General features: G+C 34.3%; 1 protein-coding gene across 1 annotated transcript in view; it reads right to left on the reverse strand.

Moving 5' to 3' along the window:
- The window catches only part of LOC114332842 (myosin light chain alkali-like), a 42,236-nt gene that overhangs the window by 3,521 nt on the left and 12,807 nt on the right, over positions 1-25,908 (reverse strand). Inside the window, exons 3-5 of the mRNA XM_028282621.2 lie at positions 18,144-18,281; positions 9,565-9,735; positions 3,262-3,348 (exon numbers count right to left, since the gene is read on the reverse strand). Coding sequence (XP_028138422.1) covers positions 3,262-3,348; positions 9,565-9,735; positions 18,144-18,281 — 396 coding nt within the window. The remainder of the gene's footprint in view (positions 1-3,261; positions 3,349-9,564; positions 9,736-18,143; positions 18,282-25,908) is intronic.

The raw sequence follows: 25,908 nt of genomic DNA on the forward strand, positions 1-25,908 counted from the left end.
GCACAAATTGTAATAGATAACGAAGCCAGTCCAGAATTTTAAATCAAAAGAGGAGAGGCAGGGATGTATTATGTCTCCATTACCCTTTAATGCATATAGTGAAACCATTTTTGAAGAAGCATCACTATCTCAATGTGAAGGAATAATAATTAACGGAAGATCTATTAACAACTTAAGACATGCAGATGACACCGTGATTATGGCAAGCTCTGCTGAACAACTCAATTACTACTCAACAAAACAAGCAGTTTCTGTGAAGAATATGGACTAAAAGTGAATATAAAACAGACCAAATACATGATATGTAATAACTAAGAAAATAAACATACAAACAAGCATACATTTAGGAAATCTACCAACATAAATGGTTGATAAATGTGGTGTTACAGAAGGATGCTTAGAATAGCATGGACTTAGAAGAAAATGAAAACGAACACATATGTGAGAAATGGGTAAAGAAAGCGAAATAGCAAACACAATAAAAATAAGAAAGTTACAATATCTCGGATAGGTAATGAGGTACAGCGATATAAAATGCTAAGACTGATAATACAGGGAAAGATAAGAGGCGGAAAGGGTATAGGAAAAAGGAAAGTGTCATGGTTGAAGAATTTAAGGGACTGGTTTAAATGCAGTTCCATAGAACTCTTTAGAGCAGCGGCAGATAGGGTAAAGATAGTGATGATGACATCCAACCTCCGATTAGAAGACGGCACATAAAGAAGAAGAAGAAGACGGATAAGTACTTTTAATGAAGTTATCCATTTTATCCATTTTATACCAATTGAACTTCTCTAGTTTGTTTACAGCCAGCATTATTTAAATATAAATTTTACAATTTTTGCAAAATACGATTTTCCTCGATGGTTTGGTATATGAAATGAAATAGTATTAATTTTTTTTGATATGTTAGTTATAAAATTAATTCAATCATATCAACACCACATGCAAGTATTAACCAATATGTATTGATCCTGAGACTAGATCAGCTGAAAACAAACAGAGAAGGTATAGCAGACACATGGAGATCGTATTGCAGGGACCTATACATATAAGGATGATCAACGCCAATAACTTGTTAACCAAATCCCTGACGAAGTGGAAGAAGAACCTGATTTACTTGAAAATGAAGTAACACTGGCGATCAGTAAGCTCAAATATAATAAAACATCAGGTGCAGATATGATAGCATAAATGCTCAAAGCCACAGAATGAACCGGCGTAAAATTACTACAGCTTCCATAAATGCGACAATTATAGAACTATTTCTCTTATATCACGTGCCAGCAAGATAATGCTACATAATATAATCAATGAGAATGAGAGACTAAAAACATTCCTTCAAAGAGAAATTCCCCAAGAGCAAATTGGATTTACCAAAGGTAGAGGTACTCGAGAACAACTGTTAAATATAAGATAGATAATTGAAAAAAATTAGAGAATTCAATATTCCATTGTGCATATGCTTTATAGATTATCGTAAAGAGTTCGACGGGGTCAAGTGGAGACATTTAAGCGAATACTAAAAGAACTAGGCGTACCACAACACTTTATTTCGCTCATAACTGAACTATACAAACAGACTAATGGATCAGTTAAAGTGCTTGACACACTATCAAATGAATATAATCCAGAACGGGGTGTCAGACAAGGATGTATACTATCTCCACAATTATTCAAAATATATAGGGAGCGTATTCTGAGAAGAGTACTTGAAGGAAGGGAAAAGGGCCTTTCAATAAATGTTCTTAGATTAAACAACCTACGTTTCGCAGATGACACAGCACTTCTTGCAAATAGTTAAGTAGAGCTGATTCATCTCATACGATTGGTCGAAAACGAAGGTCAAATATTTGGTCTGCAATTAAATGTATCAAATACAAAGATCGTAATAGTAGATACATAACAATCATCCACACATAACCACAATTATTGACCGGTTTGAGGTTGTGAGCTCATACTTATATCTGGGATCATTGATCATGATCACAAACACAGGGCCACTACAGGAAGAAATAAAACGTAGATGTGGTCTAGCAAAAGTTGCCACAGCAAAAATTACCACAATATGGAAGGACTGTTAACTTTCAGGATGAGGTTAAAGATGAGGTTGATCAACTGCTTAATGTTCCCAATACTGACCTGCCGATGTGAATCTTGAACCCTGCGACAATCGGAAAGAAGAAAGATATACGCCACTGAAATGTTCTGTTGGAGATGTGTGTATATACCGTTTTTAGGCGTCAACGCCCTTCCGGTAGGGATCTATGGAGGAGTGTCACCGAGCCGCAAGCCCTTATCCCTTGCCTTACCGCTCCTCCATAGACCGATCAGACACCAGGGCCTAGATTCCGTGCACTGTAGATATCTACATGTCGCTTTCTGTCGATATTTGAATATCAAATATATGAATTTTTAGCTTTAATTGAATTATTTTCTAGTTTTGCTCTAGTTTATCAATTAGAGTATAACCTAGCAAAAATAGAAAATAATTCAATTAAAGCTAAAAATTCAAATATTTTGATATTCAAATATCGATAGAAAGCAACATGTAGATATCTACAGTGCACGGAATCTAGGCCCAGCTTATTCCAGACCAGACCAAGTCGTAGATTCTTTTTAGAATTTTAGATTACGACGTCAGCCTTTTTATTTTTCTATTCACCGGGCTGGGGCACTAACCTCGATCGCCTCGACCGCATATCCACTAGTTTTTTTCAATCGTGCGCCTCAGTCCGCTTGGCTAATCTGATCGACAAAGTTAATCATCATCTGTTAGAGATGAATATTATAAATTCCTTAGACCGACCGTATAGGACAAATAATTCAATTTTAAGAGAGCTAAAAGTTAGCCAACGACTCTCCAGTAAAGTCCATCTCCAACAATTAAAATATTTTGGACATGTTATGAGAGCAAACACAGAAAACATTGAAAGACTCATTATAAAAGTAAAGTCGGAAGGCCGAACATCAAGAGGAAGATCCCCATCAAGACGAATCAATCAAATTACAGAAATATGCAAAAGACCTATGCATGAGTTAAAAAAATGACCAAAGACAGAAATCTGTGGAGACGGACAATACACGACTACACGTCGACCACTACACTCGCTCCGGTTGGTCAGGATTGAAGAGAGAAATTGATTCTGCCATCTTATATGCCATCAGTGCTACATTAGTTGCGTCTAAACTTAGTCTTAATAATTAATATTCTATATTTTTTATTATTTATAATAGAACTAATATTATTATAAAACTTACGTATATAAGGAATTTCCCCATCATCATTCTCTTCATCCAGACATTGTTCAAAAACTTCATCTACTTCAGCGTCATTTAATTTTTCTCCTAAAAATTCAGGTATGGTTAAATATTTGTATTATAACCTAACCTAACTTATAAATCCAGGTAGGTAATGTTAAATATTAGAGAAGGTGCAAATAAGGGTTATGCTTTAATAATGCTTTTAAACGGGCTGTCATAATAAATCTAAACTGAGTACCACTAGGTTTCACGTTTAGTTTAGTTTAGTTGTTGTCTTTTGCTGAAGGGGATTATTATATCACTTTAATTGCATCTATGAGGGCCGGACTCTTATAAGTACTTAGAGCATTACATAAGCATGGGAAGAGGTAATCAAACGTGCGATCTAACGCCGCATAGGACTCACTTGGGTGGTATTCGGCAAGCTGAGCTTTGTCCTTAAGTCAGAACTGCCTATGTGCCTCAAAAGAAAAGACTTTGATCAGTGTGTGTAGCCAGTACTTACATATGGAGCAGAAACTTTTACAACCAGAAAGTAAGAAATAAAATTTGTGGTACTCAAAGAGCCATGGAACGCTCAATGTTAGGCATTTCTCGTAGGGATCGCATTATGAACAGAGAGATAAGACGGAGAACAGAAGTGACGGATGCCGTAGAAAGAATTATGACCCTAAAGTGGAACTGGGCGGGACACATCGCTAGAATGTCGAATTATGGCGTAGACGCTATAATTTTGGGCTTTATTGCCTGTATAATAAGCCTAGTGTTGGTCGGTCTATCAAAATAAATCGGCTCTTATAATCAAAGACCTGATGGTGTAAGGAGAAGAGACAGACCCAGAACACGATTTAAGGACAAGGTGGAAGACGACTTACGAGTATTAAGAGTACGAAATTGGAAAACCAAGGCGAAGGGTACGAAGGAATGGAAGCTGATGCTGGAACAGGCCAAGACCCAACATGGGTTGTAGAGCCAATGATGATGATGCACCTCGAAATGGAGAATAACGTCCTGAGGATTTCATTCAACATGCAAGCTTTAACAGTTGACAAAACTTTTATGGGAATTCTCCAGTCCAATTCAGTAAACTCATAAAAACAGCAAAAAGGCAGGTTATGGCTGAGTCTACAACATATATGGCAATGGTAAAAGAAGATAAAACTAAATCAAATAAGTGAAATGAAAAGATGAGAGAAAGTATTTCTAATAACGGCAGTGAGCATTAATTTCAGTCAACTAAAGAAGATATGGATTTTGAAGAAATGCTGTATTATAAACATAAAATACAGACGTACATTGAATTTTTTGACGAACAAAAGAGTGAAACATGGATTCAGTCCTTTCTGTGCAAATTTTGGTGAATACCAACTTCATCATGTGACTGTCTCCAAGAATTTCATAAAAGAAATTCTGAATGTTAAAGTTTTCATATTCAGATCATTACTTATCACCAATTACAATGAATATCATCCCTGGTAATCAAAAGAGGAATTCAAATGCTTTAACAATAAATAAAACTCCCAAATTTAAAATAGAGTATAAGGGACAGTTAAATTCCTTGCCTTGGGTGATGCATTAGGTTTAAAGACGAATCACTCTACAGCGCAACGCTGCGGATCCACAAAGAGGCTGAAACAGTCGATTTTTGTAGCCCCAATGATTTTTGTGCCCCAATCTGTTGTGAAGAAAAGAAGAAAGCCATTTACAATACAGAGCACAACAAACACAACAGGCATACAACCACTACAAACGAATCAGAAACGAAACGAATACTTTAGTGAGACAAATAAAAAGGTAACACTGGTAGAGTTCCTCAAAACAGATGGAACATGACTTCTACGGAACACAAAAAGAAATATGGAGAATGATCAGAGGACAAAGAAAGGAGATGAACGAATTAATGAAAACGACACACATTCAGAAGGAAACATGGGCAGACTACTTCCGATCTCTATTTGCTAAAGCCGAAGAAAATGAACCACCAACACCTGAAGTTACGACCAACGAAGAAATAAACATCGAGGAGGGAGAGATAAAGGAAGCATTAAGAAAATTAAAAATAGAAAATCTCCAAGAGAGGACAGAATATCGAACGAACTCCTAAAGTACAGAGGACAAGATCTGACCAAACAACTATTAAAACTAATACAACAAATAATAGAACAAAACAGAATACCACAAAAAAGGAGATCAAGCATCCTAATACCTCTCTTCAAAAAAGAAGACAATCGGACCCGGAGAATTACAGAGGAATTAACTTATTAAACACAACAATAAAATTAACAATCAAAGTGATAACAAACAAATTAAATGAAGTTATAACATTAGCAGAAGAACAACAAGGTTTTAGGTCGGGAAGATCATGCACTGACGCTATATTTATAATAAGGCAAGTTCAAGAGAAATCGGTAGAATACAACAAACCGGCAAATTTATGTTTCGTCGACCTTAAGAAAGCATTTGACAGGGTCAAATTAAAGGACGTTATCCATTTGTTGTATTCAAGAGAGGTACCTCTAGGAATACTTAAAACGATCGAAAACATCTACCAGAACAACACAATAAAAGTAAAAGTATAAGATGGACTAACTCACCCAATTGAAGCAGGCAATGGGACAAGACAGGGGGATTCCTTAAGTCCATTATTGTTCAACCTGATCATGGATGAAATAATAAAAAAAAGTAAGAACTAAAAAAGGATACCAAGTGGGAGAAAAACAACTTAAAATATTCTGCTATACAGACGATGCAATACTAATCTCTCAAAGTGAAGTTGATTTACAACGTATGCCGCACCAATTTAACACAACCGCCAGAAAATTTAACATGTTAATTTCCCCAAAAAAGACAAAATGCATGGTTATAATAGCAAATCCAATAAGATGTAAATTGGAGCTAGAGGGTCAGATAATAGAAAAAGTGATGGAGTTTAAGTATCTAGGCATCACACTATCTAGCTACGGAAGGCTCGAAACAGAAGTGGAAGATCAAGTGAATAGAGCAAATAGAGCCGCAGGTTGCCTGAATGACACAATATGGAGAAATAAACATATCGGAAAAGAAATGAAAGGCAGAATTGACAAAACAGTCATCAGACCAATAATGACATAAGCGACAGAAACACAACCCGACACAGAGAGGACAAAAATATTGCTCGAAACAGCGGAGATGAAAACCCTCCGAAAAATCGATGGTAAGACTCTATGGGACAGAGCTAGAAGTACGGATATACGACGGGGATGCAAGGTGTACAACATTAATAATTGGGTAAGAAACAGAAGAATAGAATGGAATGACCATATAAGCCGAAATGACAAGAAATAGTGTAATCAGGACAGCGAGAGAGCGTTCCCCAATAGGAAGACGATCAGTGGTAACACCACGAAAGCTATGCATGGAACGACAACTTACTAGAGGCACATTGAAAAAACAGACAGAGTCATGTCTATACAAAAAGAACAAGAAGAAGAAGAAGAAGAAGGAGAAGAAGAAGAAGAATAAGAAGAAGAAGAAGAAGAAGAAGAAGAAGAAGAAGAAGAAGAAGAAGAAGAAGAAGAAGAAGAAGAATGATTTTGTAATGGACGCCACAGTGGGGAGGATCGGCAACAGTGGCCAGCCACTGTCGCTCGTGTAGAAGGACACGTACGTTTAACTACATCAGAATTAACTGCTAAGCATCGGAAGCTATTCTGTGAGTAGCGCTGCAGAGTGGTTCGTCTGATTTTAACCTTAGGTTTAAAACAGACGAACCACTCTGCAGCGCTACTTTGTGGATTCACAAAGTTGCTAAAACAGGCGATTTTGTAGCCTCAATGATTTTGTACAGTCACGAGGATCGGCGACCGTGGCCAGTCACTGTCGCTCATCTGGAATGGCACATTTAATTTACATAAGAATTTACGGCTAATCATCGGAAGCTACTTTGTGGCGCCACAGAGAAGCACTGCAGAGTGGTTCGTCTGTTTTAAACCTTAGGATTTCAAAAAGTTGAGTTTAAAACATTTAGGAGGGGTGTCTGGCGCTCTTCGTCTAGAGTATAGAGTTAAGATCGGCGCCTTTTTTTGAGCCAGTCCGGCCCTGATTTAGCCCACATTTGTACCTCCTTTTCTTGTCGAACAAAAAACAAGAATTTAGAATTTAACAAAAAGGCTTGTAAGAAAATTATTTGCTAAGAATTTCAGCTAGAGAACTTAAATGTGCTGAGGATAAAATTCACCGCTGAATGAATTTTGATCCCAACTGTTCCAATTTTGTGATTAGTTAGCTATATATTATAGGCCTGGATTCCGCTTATCAAACAAATGTTGATTAATAGCAAGCTGAAAATTTGTTAATAGCTTAACGGTGTCTAGTTCGACAAACTTTGATGCACGGGAACACTGGAGCATGGAAAGTTTTAATTGTGGCAGTTTAAAAATTTGGAACGTCAGATTACGAAAACGCCCCATGTATTTTCTATGACAAAATTTCCAGTTGATTTGTTACCGTTTCATTAAACTCTCATGCAAAAATCAGACTGCTATTAAATTTATCACCAATATAATTCCTGTCACTTAACATGTTCTTCGTGTTGGACTAGGACTTTAATGAAATGGTAATAAATCAATTTGAAGTTGTGTTCGACAAAATACAAGGAACGATTTTGTAGTCTGATGTTCCAAATTTTTAATCTGTTCTACCTTTTTTTGTACGCGTGATCCAGGCCTATTATATACTCATGGACAGAAATATTGCATATTTTATCTTCAATCGTTATTATTTGTTTATTTTTTTATCTTTGAAATATTAAGTATTTTATTTATTTATTTACCTATTTATTTTATTTATTTATTTGATATATTTTAATTTATTAGAGATAAATAAATGGTTAAACATAGTCTTTATAACTGAATATGCAATAATGTAACAAATTAACAAACATTGCATAGTATGGAAAATGTGATTTGGCGACTTGACAATTCTTGTTTTGTTAGAATGTCAGCTGGAGAGTTTTATTTTTCGATTCTGCAGTTTTCTTGCTGATATGCCACATTTAAGTGAGGAAATGTGTGCTAGAATTGTTACTTTAAGAAATGAGGGTTACAGACAAGAAGATATTGCGTGGATAGCGAATGTCCATCAGTCGACTGTTTCTCGTATAGTAAAGCGATACAATGAGACTGGGGAATACAAAAGGCGACCTGGTCAAGGACGAAAAAGATATACAACGCCAAGAGATGACCAATATTTCAGACTTAAATCTTTAGGAAATCGTACACTTACAGCTTCTTATCTCAAAAATGAGTTACTGATCACAAGACAGGTTAATGTAAGGGCCAAAACTGTGAGTCGAAGACTTAAAGAGGTTGGTATGAATCCAAAACGGCCTGCCAGAGTTCCACTTTTTCTACCACGGCATAAAACTCAAAGGTTGCACTTTGCAAGAGCTCACGTTAACTGGAACGAACATCAATGGAGAAGAGTTCTTTTCACAGATGAAACGAGGATACAATTATGGAAACCAAATGGACGTGATCGAGTATACAGAAGGTCTGGGGAACGTTTCGTAGAATTTAATCTTGTACAACATGTAAGTTTTGGTGGCGGTTCCATAATGCTATGGGGTGGCATTATTATGGGGTGAATATTCGAATGAATGCTGACTGGTACATACGGAACATCCTTGAAGAGCATGTTTTTCCTTATGCCGGCTTCATTGGGTATGACAACTTTGTGATAATGCATGGTAATGCCCGTGCACGTACCGCAGGAGCAGTCATAAAATATCTTGAGGATGTTGGAGTTGAAGCTCTAGACTGGCCACCAATGAGCCCTGATGCAAATCCCATAGAACATATATGGGACATCCTAAAAAGACGTATACGAGCAAGAAATCCAGCTCCAAACTCAATTGCAGAATTAAGAATTGCTGCACAGGAAGAATTAAATCGACTTCCGCAAGAAACCATCCAAGATTTTCTGCGGAGCATGCCTAGAAGGATGTAGGCAATCATTAGAGCTAGAGGAGGAAATACTAGGTACTAAACTGTTATAATGTTGCCGTAAAAAATTGTTCTATTGTCGTCATTGTTTCTTTTTCTAATTAAATGTTATAAGCAAAATCAGATTATTTCATTAATTTCTCTACAAATTAGTTGTGACTCTGCAATATGCAAGTTACTTGATAATAAATATACGTAGGATAGGTCAGCTCAACTTATTTAGCAATAAAAAGTAAAAAAAAAATAGAAGGAAAAAGATATACTTTAAAAATAAAATATGCAATATTTTTGTCTGTTCTATTATAATTTTTAAACTTACCTAAAGTTAATAGGGAATGACTTAATTCTCCAACTAACATAAAACCATTCTCGTTTTTGTCATACAATTTTAAACATTCAATAAAGTCTTCGTAACACCCAAAATCTTTTATTGACTTTTTCAGTTCTGCGTAGGCGTTTAAACATTCATCGAGTGTTAATTTTTTTTCTCCTAAAAAAGTATCATAGGCGTTAGGATTGTAAAACTTATTTATAGTCCAATCATTTGGTAGTTTTACCTGGAAAGTTTTCCGGGAGTTTCGAAAATTAGTAATTTTATGGATTTTGGTACGCTCTTTTCGAATCTCAACTTTGCTACCGCGTATCTCCGCCACTTGAGCCGTCATATTGAAAAAATGGCGCCTAATAACAGTTATTTTGTGAAATTTTGTGAAAAAAAAATATTTACGCACAAAATTTCTACAATTTATCTGTTTATAATTTTTTTCACCCCCTTTTTCGCTCAGTGATAAGAGCGCCTACCTTTGGATCGAAAGGTCCGAATGGTCGTGAGTTCGAATCTCACCAGAGTCAGAAATTTTTCGCTTATTATAAATTAATAAATGAAAGCAGTTTCTGTCCTTGTGGGATCGGTACTCACCGGAGGGATCGCAGACGTTCGGATAAAATTAGCGTCTCTTTGCAAAGACAATGACATTGCAAAGTAACAAGACACTTACTCAACACACACACTACACATGACACTAGGTACCTAACTGCAAAAATTCACCGTACCTACCATGCCAGTGGCCATTATTTGTCGAGGCATTGGCTAAATAAAAAAAAATCATAAAATCAATCGTTTTTGGCGTACGAGCTCCGCACGACAAATGACCTATTGATAGGAAACTCGTTTACACAACAAGTCCTACAAAATAAATATACATTTGTAGCAGAAGGCAGAGATGCAAAAAGCATAATAGATTACGTAGTCTACACGCAATAAATAAAACAAAATATAAAACAAGTCTGGACAGAACAGAGAGCAGAGATCGGAACTCATCACAAACTGGTAATGGCAGAGATGACATGGCGAAAACCGGTACAACAAGAACAGATAGAATACAGCAAAATAGCCATAAAAAAGTCAAAAGGTGAATAAAAGAAAAGGAGATATCAAGAAGAAACTGATAAGGAATTCAAAATGGAGGAGACAAAGGAAATAGAAATGGATATGGAGGAAAAACGGGAAAAATTTAAAGAAATAATAATGAAGAAAGCAGAAGAGATATGCGGAAATCTAACAGTCAGAAAATTAAACAAAAGACGGAATGGTGGAATGCAGATACACAGGAAGAAGTGAGGAAAAAGAAAAAGGCATGGAAAAAATACAATAGCACAAGAGAGCAACAAGATAAAAAAGAATACCAAAAACACAGAAACATAGTGAAAGAACTAGTTAGAAAAGGAAAGAAAGAGAGAAGAAGTTCGGTGAATCACTAAACCAAAATTACAGAGGCAACAACAGATGCTTCTGGAATAAAGTAAGGAGCCTAAGAGGAAAGAAAAGAAAAGAACCCAGAGGAGTAAAAGACAAACACAACAAACTGAAGACAAATACAACAGAGATCAACTATTTTTAATGGGAATAAGCCACAATTTTACCAAAAAAATGATTTTATTAACGTTTCGAAGCCCAAGTCGGGTTTCGTTATCAAAATACAAAATACGTAGTATTTTGTATTTGGGCGTATTAAGGACGTTCCGTCAAATCAGGAAGGTAGCTACTAGAATGTCGTGATATTTGTTTAATAGGAGTGATGGCAAAATTACACATAACATATAACCCACACTGCACAAAGGACAAAACAGATAAAACAATAAATTACGGTACTACTTCATTTACATGTCAAAGATGGAGGAACAATGAACAACATTTTATTGATGATTAGCGTATCCGCATCATCCGTGGCTTGTGAAGACAAGAAATTTTCCCATTCAATTTTTGTCTTTAACATTCTAATGAGGCGGTTCTTGCTCGCATCATTTCCCAGGAATTGGGATTTCCAACTTGTAGCACAGTTGGAATTTTGTCTCTTCAAAAAGTATGTCTACTGAACCAGCTATTCGTGATCGTGGGGATTGCTCCGTGTATTTTGGTATAGTAATACCGATTTATCTGCAACCGTGAGGAAAAGAGACGGCGGAAGTTCGTTTATGCGGTGCAAGTGACCTTGAGGGTTTTTGTTAACTCTGTTATACTGTACTACGGCACAGTATAAAGAGGGACAGTAAAACCTCTTCCATGTCGGCACTTTGATCTCAAGAAGTAATACCGGCAGTACGTAATTAGTAATTCACCAGTGGTGGATGCAGGTTTTCCCTGTTAAAACCCGTACGTTTCTATGCGACTAGCAATGCGAGAGTGGGGCAAAAGCGGCTGGAAACATTGCGCGGTCGCCATGCGCGACTAAAGATTTTACTTCCAATTTTTCGGAGAGTAGGTCTACTGTCCCTCTTTATACTGTGACTACGGGTTGCTACATCTTCAGGATATCCGTCGAATACCATTATGGCATTGGATTTATATTTCGATCGAACGTACGTGATGTAGTTACTGCAAATAGATGAAAATGGTTCATCAACATGCCAAATGACTCGGTGTAATAAGACGTCAATAGTAGAATATTTTAGAAAAATATACGAAAAACGCGTGGTGGTGTAGATGAATAATAATTTGTGACGCTAGTATGCGAATACTATTGATTTTACAGAAAAAATTATAAATACATAAATTTTAGGAGATTTTTTCTAGTTTGGTTTTCTATGGCATATAAATGTTTTTTTCATAAAATGGGTCGGAAAGGAGATATGTATTCCGAAAAAACTGTTATTATGCGCAATTTTGTTAGTAACGGCGCGAGCGGCGGAGATACGAGGTAGCAAAGTTGATATTCGAAATAACCCATTTTCAAAACTTTCGGAAAACTTTCCAGGTAACTTCCTTTTTTGACCAAATGACTGAACTATTATATACATATTATATAATTTTAATTAATATATAATTATTATATAATTTTAAGGTGTAGAATATGGTTCCTGGAAGTGAACCTGGGAGGTAAGAAAACTGAAAACATCGATTTGCCAAGAATCTGTACGCTGCAGAAACAAATTCTTCAAACAAGAAATGTCGCTGAGATAATTTTGAACAAAACTGTTTTTAGCACTTTTTGTGTAGAATGAACCGTTTTTTCATAAACAACGCTTGAAACGACCCGCGATTTTAAATGGAAGTTCCGCGTGCAAAATCAATTTTTTAAATAAAATTTGTATCAGCTCGACGGAAAAAATTCAATTTCTTTGGATCAGAGTGTCCTATCCACAAAAATCAAAATGCGTGAAGAGCGAATATTTTCTAAAAGGGCCCACAAATTGCGTTATTCCTCGACAGTTTTGTTCGACGAACAAATCTGTTCGAACAAAAATGACGCAAAACGGAAGTGTGTGTCTTGAAAACTGTCGTTTTTGTTGGCCTGCAAAAATGATGGAATAATCAGGTTCAGCTTGATTATTTCTGTCGAACTTGTTCGATACGCACTTCAAGTCCAGCAAATCTGAGTTGTAGGGGTATAACAATTTTAAAAACCGACTGTTTATCCCTAAGTGGCGCATTGATTTATTTTTAAAACATTTATTTTAAATTAAAAGTCTATATTTCTCAATGAATTGTTTCAATACGACGGATCTTCGCCAGATAAATAGAACGTTTTTATTAGAATTTATAGAATTACTATATCGTAGCTTTCCGTATAAATGGAAGATTAAATGTCGCGAGTACAGTGATCGACTTAAGACAGACAAAGCATATGAAAGTCTATTGACAACGTTAAATTGCGTTATTGTTCGACGAACAAATCTGTTCGAGCAAAAATGACGCAAAACGGAAGTGTGTGTCTCGAAAACTGTCGTTTTTGTTGGCCTGCAAAAATGATGGAATAATCAGGTTCAGCTTGATTATTTCTGTCGAACTTGTTCGATACGCACTTCAAGTCCAGCAAATCTGAATTGTAGGGGTATAACAATTTTAAAAACCGACTGTTTTTCCCTAAGTGGCGCATTCATTTATTTTTAAAATATTTATTTTAAATTAAAAGTCTATATTTCTCAATGAATTGTTTCAATACGACGGATCTTCGCCAGATAAATAGAACGTTTTTATTAGAATTTATAGAATTACTATATCGTAGCTTTCCGTATAAATGGAAGATTAAATGTCGCGAGTACAGTGATCGACTTAAGACAGACAAAGCATATGAAAGTCTATTGACAACGTTAAAGAAATGAATCTGATACAACAAAATAAACAGTAAAGAAAAAGATTGATTCATTAAGAGCAGGCTATACAGAAGGAAGAAAAAAAAGTTAACAGATTAAAACATAGCAGCGTTGGAAGTGATGACGTATATGTACCAAATCTGTAGTATTATGATGATCTGTCATTTTTGAAGGAGAAAGAAACAACACGTGCTCAGGAAGGCGACGATGCTTGATTTTATGGAAAACGCCGCCGCTAGTGCATACAAATAAATTCGTTTCGTATTCGAACAAACTACTAAACAAAACTGAAATATGTGTGCAACTCGTATTAGTCATTTTGGTTTGAACCGATTTGCTCGGCGAACAAAGCTGTCGAGCAATAACACAATTTGTGGATCCCTTTGTAACGATCCGTCCCGTTACTAAAGTATTTTTAATATCTTTAATTAGTTTTATAATTATTTTCTCTTAATCCCTTAATTAATTTCTCTAAGTTTATCGTAATTAATTATTTATAATTAGTATCTTCTCTTATAAATATTTAAAATTTGTTTGGTGACGTGACACTTCGGTGTTTACAGAACGTACTTACGCCACCTAGGGAGAATTATTATTTCGTGTTCTGAGATAAGTTGACGTTTCCTTGTGGGAGAAGCGTAGTTCGCTGACCACTTGACTTGTGAGCTCGAAATAGTTCGGTTGTAGTACCCAAAATGGCGGGTTGATAATTCCAACTAAAGTTGAAGGCTTTTAGTTAACGCCTCCAGTTCAGTAGTGAGAGGATAGTACCAATTGTTTTCTGGAGTAAGGATTGAAGAACCTCGATGGAACCTTAATAAAATCATCCGGTAAATAAATCCATATTTTTTTACCTAAAAAGTTAATGACCTGGCATCTTACATTATTTGTATGTACATCGAAATTATGGCTTTCCAATTCAAATTTCCCAGTAAATTTGTTAATTATTGAATTTAGTATCTTTAATCATTCCAATGTGTGCAAAATTTATTCAGAGGAAATTCTAATAGTTTTTTTTTTGGTTTTACTAAATTTAAAAAATTTTTAAAATTCTTCCAGTACCATTTCTATTTATAATTATCCTATAATTATTTAAAGAAATCATATCTTCTGTATTTAAATTCTGCATCAAGGTCACACTCGTACCTTTTCACATCTGATAAGCTTTGCTAATGGGTTTTTTTGTATTGCTGTTCATTCTAAAAACCTCTTCCCCATTATTTCTTCTTTTGTTTTTTTTCTCACACATGTTCGATTGGAAATTGAAACTAAGACTGGGATAATGTTTGTTTTAGCCATTTGGGAAGTAATATAAAAATCAACATGTGAAGTCGTAGACCCCTCAACCACCTGAGAGGGACATATTCCAGCCCAGTCAAGTCATTTGGGGAACAAGTTATGGGGCGTTCCAGCTCCTGATTTTCTTTACATATGGACCTACGGGAAAGACAGGTTAGCACCCTCAGTGTGCTGGTTTTTCTGGAATGCAGCATCGAACCTTTTTGGGAAGTCGTTCGATGAATAGGTTTTTTTTGGGAACATTTATTTTTGTGACTTTTAGTAGCTATGACGTTTAATATCACAGACATTTAGTTAATACACAATGTTTAATAATTTTTTTTAAGATTTAGCTTGCACTTTTTATATAACTTACATATTAGTTTATTTAGTTCCCCAACTTATGTATAATCCTGCGGTACTCTACATTGAAATCGCATCTGCGTATCTGCCAAAAAAAAAAAAAGATATTCTTGTATTTTGTTGTTAATTTGGTTGATTCCATTTCATTCGGTAAATTTAGTTCATATTATTGATTGCTTGTTTCCCACGTATTTCATTATTAATTCGCTTTACTTCATTTATTCGGTCATTTTAAGTCGTTTGTATATTTGAGTCGTTTATATATTATATCTTTAACTTACCTTAAATTTACTTAACGGTACTTAGTTCACTTCCTTGTTCTATTTTACTTAGTCAGGCTTGTGCCTACTTATTTATATTATTGTTCCTATTTTCGGTATTTAACTTGGCTGTACGTAGAAAGCGTACTATAATTATTTGGTAACGGTTTATTCTCATGCGAGTTTTACCATATATTGTAAGTAAGAGGTGGTACTGTATTTAAATTTTGTAACAAATAACATGACTGTTGTTATAGTATAGTATATATTATTGTAAAGTATCACCCTTGTCATTTTAGAATCACGAAATATTCACTTTGTTTAACTCAGAGATTGTCAAAAATCTAGTAGTTATCTTTACTAAATATTTGTTTATTTTGCATATCATTTCTTATTATTCCTTCATATTTACAGTTACTGATTTAATATATTTTACAGCAGGTTAAGATACCTGGGAAAGTGATAGAAGATCCTTTCCTGACGCCCTTGATTTGTTTTGTTTTTATTAATTATTCTTCTTTATCTATTTTCAGTACATTATTCTTATTTTAATATTTAATTTCCTAGTCACCATCACTATCTATTTTGATCTACTGTCTTTGACAGGCATGCAAATTGGCCGTATCCATCCTTGAGTGCCGAGTTGTCGTTCTCTTGCATATCTTGCTAGCCTAACTCCATTCAGTTTGTATCCGTCTATTCGTACATATCTGTTATATATTCATCTTACTCTCTTCATCATCTTTTCATTTCCCCACACTAATTTTATTGTAAAAGTAGTATTTTTGTTGCACCTATATGCAATTGTTGCATTTTGCAGCAAATGGAGTGACTAGTTGGTAATGTACCCAACTTTTTATTATCCAACAAAAGGGAATGAATCAAAAAATAGAATGTTGAGAAAATACGAGACTACAACTGAGTTTTAATCTCAATATTTTTATATGCTAGAATATTCCACAGGGTGTTCCGAACTTTGAGGAAAAAAACACAATATGATTGACACACCCGGTATACAATGACATTTACCTGTTCTGTAACATTATTACGACATCTACATCGATACTTTTAAAGAACAAGGCTATAACATAATAAAAAAATCACTAAAATCGGACAATAGGTTTAGGAAATTCGAGATAACAAAAATGTCCAATTTTTAAGTAGTCCAGGTTGTAGCTTCGCATTTATTCCGAAAAATATTCGGATTCGATTTTGTTTCACCGTCTTACTTGAAAAGGTCCCCTTTTAACAAATTTGCATTTTGCCAGGGTCAAAAAGTGGTCAAAATTTTTTTGAACGTTTTTTTTGTTTTTTCCTAAAAATTTTTTTTGCATCGAACAAAGTTTTTTTAGGTTTTTTGGATCATTCCAGACAGAAAAGGTCTTTATCGACTTTTCTCTAAAGTTGATAGTTTTTGACATAAGCGATCAAAAATTTAAAAATTGCGAAATCGGCCATTTTTAACCCTCAAAAACTATGTGAAAAACTGAAAATTACAACGTTACCAAGGTAAGTAGATATTAGTTAAACATCGGTTGATGAAATACTGAAGAGTTTTTTGCAATACAGTATCGAAAACCCCTTTGTTTTTTAATTGTTAATCAAGCGGGCGCGACACTGTTTTCAACCTCTGCATGTATATATTATGTAATATGCGTAAATATATGAGCGAAAAAATATTCTGATTCAATTTTTTTTACCATCTTGCTTGAAAAAGTTCCCTATTATCCTAACCTAACCTATTATCAAATTTGCATGTTGCCAGGGTCCAAAATGGGTCAAAAATTTTTTTAACATTTTTTAAACTTAAAATGTTTCCCGCATATTACATCATACATGCAACGGTTAAAAATAGTGTCGCGCCCGATTGATTAGCATTTAAAAGACTAAAAGATTAAAGGATTAAAGATTAAAGGAGCTAAAAGATTAAAAGATTTTCAATATTGTATTGTAAAAAAACTCTTCGGAATTTCATCAAGCGATGTTCATGGAATATCTACGCACCTTGGTAACATTGAAATTCTCAGTTTTTCACATAGTTTTTGAGGATTACAAATAGCCGATTTTGCAATTTTTAAATTTTCAATCGCTTATATCTCGAAAAATATCACATTTAGAGAAAAGTCACTTAAAACATTTTCTATTTGGAATGGTCCAAGAAACCAAAAAAACCGATGCAAAAAAATTAGTTTTAGGAGAAAAACAAAAAGATATGTTTAAAAATTTTTTGACCGATTTTCGAACCTGGCAACAAGCAAATTTGGTAATAGGGGACAGTTTCAAGCACGAAGGTGAAAAAAATTTAATCCTAATATTTTTCGAATCAAATGCGAAGCTACAACCTGGACTACAGCTGGTGCGTTAATTTTGCTGCTTAGTAGTATAATTAACGTTTTTATCTTACCTTCTTTTTCTGTCATTCCTGCACCTTTTAAATACTCTAGACTAGGATTTATACCCATACAATACATAAATTTTCCTAAATTTGAACCATCTAGTTTACCGTCTCCGTCTCCGTACGTTTCAAGAGCAAACTCTCCAGCTAAAAATGTTAAAATATAATATTTTATATGTATAAAGCTCTCTGCCTTCTTCACCGTTTCATACCATGACCGTGCTATGAACGTAACAGGAACGGAAAAGAACACGAAACGGTCCACTATGCCCACTAGAACGTATCAACAGTATTCGCGGTGTGCAAGTACTTAGAAGGGAAACGAGAAACGACCGTGCGCGAGTCGCGGAGAAATATTGCAATTATCTTAAATAATTCATATTGTCAATTGAAATTGTCAAATTGACGTATATTTCATACCTTCTGTCATTGAACCAGAAAAATTATATATTGCTCCACAATATTGATATGATATGCAATTATTATATAAAGGTAAATTTAATTAATTGTATTTTTCTTGCAGTACTGCATTTTAATAACTAATTTTAATTACTACATACAATTGTTTACGTTTTGATAACATAACCTGAATCTTATTTTTTCTTCTTATTATTTTTTGGACTATGGTCTTGACAATTATCCAGTAACCAGGACTAATATAATTGGACAATATAATTAAAAGTGCGAATAAAGTTGCAGAGCGTAGAAATAGGGGTCGCTTTGCCGAACTTGCACGGTCCCACATCCGTATATTTCCCGTTCTCTTAGTTATAGTAGTTCTCTTAGTTGTTAGAGTAGTTTTTTCTACTTGTGATTTACTGATGTGGTATTTGTCGAAACAAAAATCGAAAAAGCTATAATAAAAAGTAAATTCAATATTTGCGATGATAAAATTCTTCCTGGATCGATGGTAAAGATACCATGTGTTATAGAACACGAAGCTTTTTCCTTGAACATAATCTTGTAAGAGCTCATCCATCACAGCAATCAGTAACACATATTATGAAACACCAATTATTTAATTATCGCCTTTGACGAGTAGTTAAAGCCAAAGTATGCGGAAAAGATTGTTTTACCAACTTGTATTTGCAATGTCTTAAGCTTTTAATGTAGGCAATAGATTCGCAGATAACTGCCAAACACCAGACGGACAATTAGATTGACTCAAATAAAAAAGTGGTTATACATGGCAATACATAAAAAAATAATAGCTTTTCAATGTTTGGAAACATTGAAACAAACAGTAACTAAAAATCTAAGTTGATAATGAGTTAACCGAAGAAATTAAGATTCGTCGAGGTGTGCGTCAGAGTTGTGTGTTTTTCCACTACTATTCAATATATATAGCGAAACAATATGTCAAGAAGCGCTCCTAGAGCAAAACATTGGTATGAACATTAAGGGAGAGTTAATTAACAATATACAATACGATGATGACACGCTAATAGTAACATATAACCTAGAAAATTTACAGTATTTGCTGTAAAACATAAACACTCATACCAACAAGTGTGGTCTAAAAATGAACATCAAAAAGACTAAATTTATGATTGTAACTAACAAGATATATGTAAATTTAACCATAAATAGTAAGCAAGTGAAAAGAGTTACGTCCTACAAATGTTTAGGTGTTTGGTTCACTGATACTAATGACCAGACAAGAGAAATTAAGAGGCGAGTAGAAATAGCCAGACAATCATTTATCAAAATGAAAAAGTTCCTATTCTGCGGGACATAAATTTAAAATTAAGAACAAGAATGTTAAGGTGCTATGTTTTCTCCGTACTGTTGTACGGCATGGAAGCTTGGACACTGAAAAAGATAAAAATCAAAAACATTGAGGCATTCGAGATGTGGTGCTACAGGAGAATGTGAAAAATACCATGGACAGATATAAAGTGACAAATCAAGATGTTTTGCTGAAGATGGGGAAGGAATGTAAAGTCATAAAAACAACACAAACGATAAAACTGGAATACCTAGTCCACATAATGAGAGGCGAAAAGTACTCCCTACTAAGGCTCATAATCTAAGGAAAAATCTCGGGAAAAAGAAATGTGGGACGTAGAAGCATTTCCTGGTTGCGAAATTTAAGGGAGTGGTGCGGATGCAGTTCAATACAATTGTTTAGAGCTGCAGCTAACAAAGTTAAAATTGTTGTGATGGTAGCCATCCTCCGATAGAAGACGGTACTGCAAGAAGCAGAATGTTTTTAAATATGCACGTTCTGATTTTTTAATTTTGTGTATCATTGTTATACTGAAATCAGTAGGTACAAGTTACCAATTCGGATCTAAATTCAAAGAAGTTGGTACTTTTTTCTTAATTAATGCCAATATGCATAAATAAATAATAATTTTACATACTGGATTTTTTTAGTTGCTCACCAATTTCATTCCAAGCAATGTCGTTTTGATACTACCTATATACTCCGGATGCTTTAAATGATAGATAAATAAGTATTTCCGAACAATTTCAATTAATTTTTCGTCTTCCATGTTACCGAATGTGTACACACGTCTTGTTGAACTGACAGTAAGACAAGTGCAACACGTTTATAACGGGTTTACTACGGTCATCATACGCTGTTGTAACCCATATACTCCCCGTCTTGCTGCCTGCGTATACCGGTTTGACAACATATCGTGTCATACACGTAGCGTATCGGCACCACCAAAATATTCTCGCCGGCAATAATCCTTGAAGAACCGTGCATGGCAAGCGACGGTGTTTCCCGGTGACGGAATGCTCTAGTGGGCATGATCCCATACTCTACAATGCAAAGAATATTTTTTTGTCTGATACGGTCATATTATGACACGGTGTAGTGGGCAGAGACCTTAAGAGTGTTATCTTGTCAATATGATTTCTATGTTGCAGAAATTTAAAACATTTTTTTAAATTCATGAAATATAAAAAAATGACTAATCAAATATATATAATATTATCGTCAACAGAAAATATTGATATTGCCACAACACTATTGTTTTATTGATGATGCAAAACTAAAGACTAATAGGTACCAAGGAAAATTGTGGATACAAGCAGGCTTCCTATATGTACGGGTGTCCCGGAAAATAGTGCGTTCCTTAAAGGCATACGTAGAAGGCACCATGTAGAAAAAAAAACTCTCGTAACATTTTTTTCTAAATGCAACCGTTTGACCAAAAAATTAAAACACATTTTGGTATACAAATTTAAATCTGTCAACTATGTGCGGTACGCAAATTTAAGCATAGACAATAGACAGTCCCATGTCCCATGTAAATAGATAGAAGATAGAAGACAGATAGTAAACAGATAGTTTTAAAGAATCCTGTTTAGTGTCAATGCCTAAAATGTTTTCGGATCGTGAGTACCTATTATGTTATTACGTTGATTATTTATGTCAGATGACTAAATGGAGAGGCATAATAATTAATTTCTTTCAAAATGTTTTGCCGGTATTTCTCGTCGTAAGAATGATGTTTGTGAAAGTGGGTTACTTGAAACATCTATTCAGTATAATAATTATTTTCAAGTAAGTACAACTTAATTATTTCAGTTCACAAGTGAACAAATTACTGAGACATTATCTGGTGTATTTAAGTTCCGCTGTAAACTATGTACCTAGTTCAGTTAAAGCCCTCAGCAATACACAGCATTCAACATATTTAAACCTTACTAAATACCTAATTCTAATTCAGTTAAAAAATGTGTTTTTATGTTAAAAGATGTGTAATTCGTTTAAAATTGTGCAATAGGTATTTCATGCATTTCAAAAGAAAATAATTTTAGTAAACAAAAACAAATAGTAAATACCTACTATTAGGTTGGATTATTTTAAATATTGTAAATAAATCACAATCACAAACGAGTTCTTATTATCTGTTATTATTCCGTAGCGCGTACGATGTTGCCAGTTTATTAAAATTTCCAAACATTAAGATACAGGTATATGGAAAACAATGTTATCTTTTTTTTTGGAAACGGTTAACTTTAGAAAAAAATGGTATAGGTCTTTTTTGTTCTAAATTATGTATTCTCTTCATACCTTCAAGGAACGCACTATTTTCCGGGACACCCTGTATTTATTATAGATGTACAAGATAATTGGCTGCAGTTGCAGATAATATTCCTAAAACCTTTAAAAGAGCATCTGGCTTTTTCAATCTTCTTCTTCTTTGAGTGCCATCTCCACGACGGAGGTCGGCAATTATCATAGCTATTCGGATTTTAGAGACGGCTGCTCTGAAAAGTTCATTTGATGTAAATGATCCATACCATTCTCTCAGGTTGCGCAACCACGATATTCTGCGTCTCCCTATGCTTCTTTCTCCTTGAATCTTTCCCTGTATAATCAACTGGAGCAAGTTGTATCTCTCTCCACATGCAATATGTCCGAGATATGTCTTGTTTTGATGGTATTTAAGATTTCCATTTCTTTATTCATTTTTCTCAGAACCTCTTTGTTTTTGACGTGTTCTGTCCACGATATTTTCATAACCCTTCTGTATACCCACAGCTCGAATGATTCTAGTTTTTTCATTGATGCAGCATTCAAGGTGCAAGCTTCCTTTTCATAAAACAAAGTCGAGAAAACGTAGCACCTAGCCAACCTAACTCTTAGCTCCAACTTCAAATCTCTTGTGCAGAGCACTTTTTTCATTTTGTTAAAATTTGCTCTAGCTTTTTCAATACGAGTTTTTATTTTGTAGCTATGATCCCAGGAATACTTAATATTGCAGCCTAGGTAGCACATTTTTCCACTTTTTCTAACGATATATTGTAATTTGGTCGTCTATTGAGGTGTTCTAACTGACTATCATTATTTTGTCTTCTTACAATTTGATGTTAAGTCGTATTTGTAACATATTTCTACAGTCATTGTTTGAAGTCCCTGCGCACTATCTGAAAGCAATACGGTATCGTCTGAATATTTATCTAATATTGTTTATAACTAGGCCATTTAACTTCTTCTGATCCATTCAGGTCTTCTCTAAAGATGTTTTCAGAGAAGGTATATATGTTAAATAAGTGCTGGTGACAGTGTGCAACCCTGTCGAACTCCTTTTCTGGCTGTGAAGCTGTGTGTGGCTTGAGTCCAGATATTTTTAGGATATCGATTAGTTTCCCATGTGGTATGTATTTTCTTAAAGGCTTTCTCTAAATCAGTAAAACATGCAAACACATCACATTTGGCATTTGTGGCTCTCTGCATTAGAACTTTTAAGCTGAAAAGTACTTCGCTCGTACCGAGTCTGAATTTAAATTGGACTTTACTCATGTGTTCTTCTGATTTGGTGTATATGCACGAGTGAATGATAGTTAAGAGTGCTTTAAGTTCATGACTCATCTAACTAATTAATTCGATAAATTGTTCCTGTTCTTCTACTTCAGAATCTAAGTATTCTCTCTCGATTCGGTTCTTTAAAACCTTTTCATATATTCGACTCAGATCCGGTTACAGCTATTCCTCGGTAATTTTCACAATTATTTTAATCACCCTTTTTATGTATAGGGGTAATTCCATCTCAAATCACTCAATTTTGGATCAAAAAAAAATTTCAGATCTCCGATTTGTCTGAAAATTGGTATATAGCTTCTGCGAGACGTAAAATTAAGATATTTAGGGTCAAAAAATCTTCTTATTTTTTTCTCAAAATTGTATTTTATGCGATTTTACAGTAATTTGGTGTTTATTTAAACAAATTTGCATTTTTCATCGTAAAGTATCAATGGAAAACATAATATTTTAATAGAAGGGCCTCAAAAATGTCATTATATGACATTATAACAAGTTATTTTGATTCAAAACAAGTTTTTGATCAAATTTTATGATTAGATGTAGAAAACGTTAAAATACCGTTGTTTACATTTTCCTCCATTCCCAAAATACATCATAATCGATTTGGCTGAAAATTTGCCCACAGATAGCCAAAACATAGGAATTTAAGTGGTTAGAAGCATTTGAATTATATTACAATACCAAAAAAGTTACATGCAATATCATAGTCAAAAATATAGGCGTCTACTGTAAGTACAATTTACTCGGAAAATATCGACCTCACGACAAAAATTGTTAAAAAGAAATTGTAATAATTGTAAATACGACTTATTTGGAACAATTTCAGTTCCTACCATTTCTGTCGAAAAGTTGAAAAAAAGTTAAAAAAACTTTAAAAATCAAGATGGTGGCTAACGTAACGGAGGAATTCATTCGCGATTTTAAATTTAGGCTACTATTGACTCCCCTAAAGATTCATAAAATAAAATTTTGGGCAGCTCGGCATGCAAGGTCAAATGTTATCCCGACTGCACTAATATACTTTTGATTCTGATATTATTGCATGTAACTTTTTTGGTATTGTAATATAATTCAAATCCTTCTACACACTTAAAGCCTTATGTTTTGACTATCTGTGGACAAATTTTCAGCCAAATCGAGTGATGTATTTTGGGAATGGAGGAAAATATAAAAAGGGCCGTTTTTTTTAACGTTTTCTACACTATAAAATTTTATAAAAAACTTGTTTTGAATTAAAATAACTTGGATAGAGGAAATAACACTGGGGACAGTTGGATAAAACGGGATGGTCGAATAAAACGGGATACCTAGCCTAGAGACCCAACTAGTGCTGCTATCAATCGGACAACGACGAAAACTTGTTCTCAGTCGTCATTTTAATATTCTCAGTTCGTTTTACATCGATGCCACTATTTGATGAAAAGTTGTTGTGTTTAGAATTGTTTGACACTATTTTTTTGTTACTTTGTACTTCTAAGTGCGTTGTTTTCTACATTACTTTGCCTACACATTTAAACATATAATTCCTGTGACTATTACATTTAGGGCCGGTTGTTCGAACGCTAATCAACAATGAGCACTATCAAATATTTAATTACTTTCACCAACTGTCAATGTCAACTTTGGTTGGGTTGCTAAAAACAATTGATTACAATTCTGAGACTATAATCAATTAATATAACAATAATTATTAACATAATTGATAATAAACCTCATAATTTTAATTAATTATGTTTTCAGCAACCCAAACAAAGTTGACATTGACAGTTTGGTGACAGTAATTAAATATTTGATAATGATAATTGCTGATTCGCGTTCGAACAACCGGCACTTAATTAAGCACTCATTAACAAAATATCCTCATGTGTACTCTATCTAATTTTACTTTCACGTTTAGGCAGGATAGTCCAGAAAGCCACTGCGCATCCGCTAGGAAAAATATTCTGATTCGGATTTTTTGCACAATCTTACTCAAAAAGGACTCCTTTTAACAAATTTGCATGTTGCCAGGACCAAAAGTTGGTCAAAAATTTTTTAAACGTTTTTTTTTTTGTTTTTTTCCTAAAATTATTTTTTTGCATGGAAAAATTTTTTTTTAGGTTTTTTGGATCATTCCAAACAGAAAAGGTCTTTTGTGACTTTGCTCTAAAAATGATCGTTTTTGACATATAAGCGATTAAAAATTGAAAAATTGCGAAATTGGCCATTTTTAACCCTCAAAAACTATGTGAAAAACTGAAAATTTGAATGTTACCAAGGTAGATAGATATTCTTTAAACATCGATTGATGAAATCCCGAAGAGTTTTTTGCAATACAATATTCAAAACTCCTTTGTTTTTTAATTGCTAATCAAGCGTGCGAGACAATATTTTCCACCGACAGTATGGTGCAAATGAAAGGAATAAATTCGTTATTTCGTAAACAGGCGATTTTAAGGAAAAATCCCGAAACAGGTCGATTTTTATTTTTAAGTTATGAGATTGTGG

Source organism: Diabrotica virgifera, chromosome 5 (genome assembly GCF_917563875.1).
Source record: "Diabrotica virgifera virgifera chromosome 5, PGI_DIABVI_V3a".
In the NCBI taxonomy this organism is placed as follows: Eukaryota; Metazoa; Arthropoda; class Insecta; order Coleoptera; family Chrysomelidae; genus Diabrotica; species Diabrotica virgifera.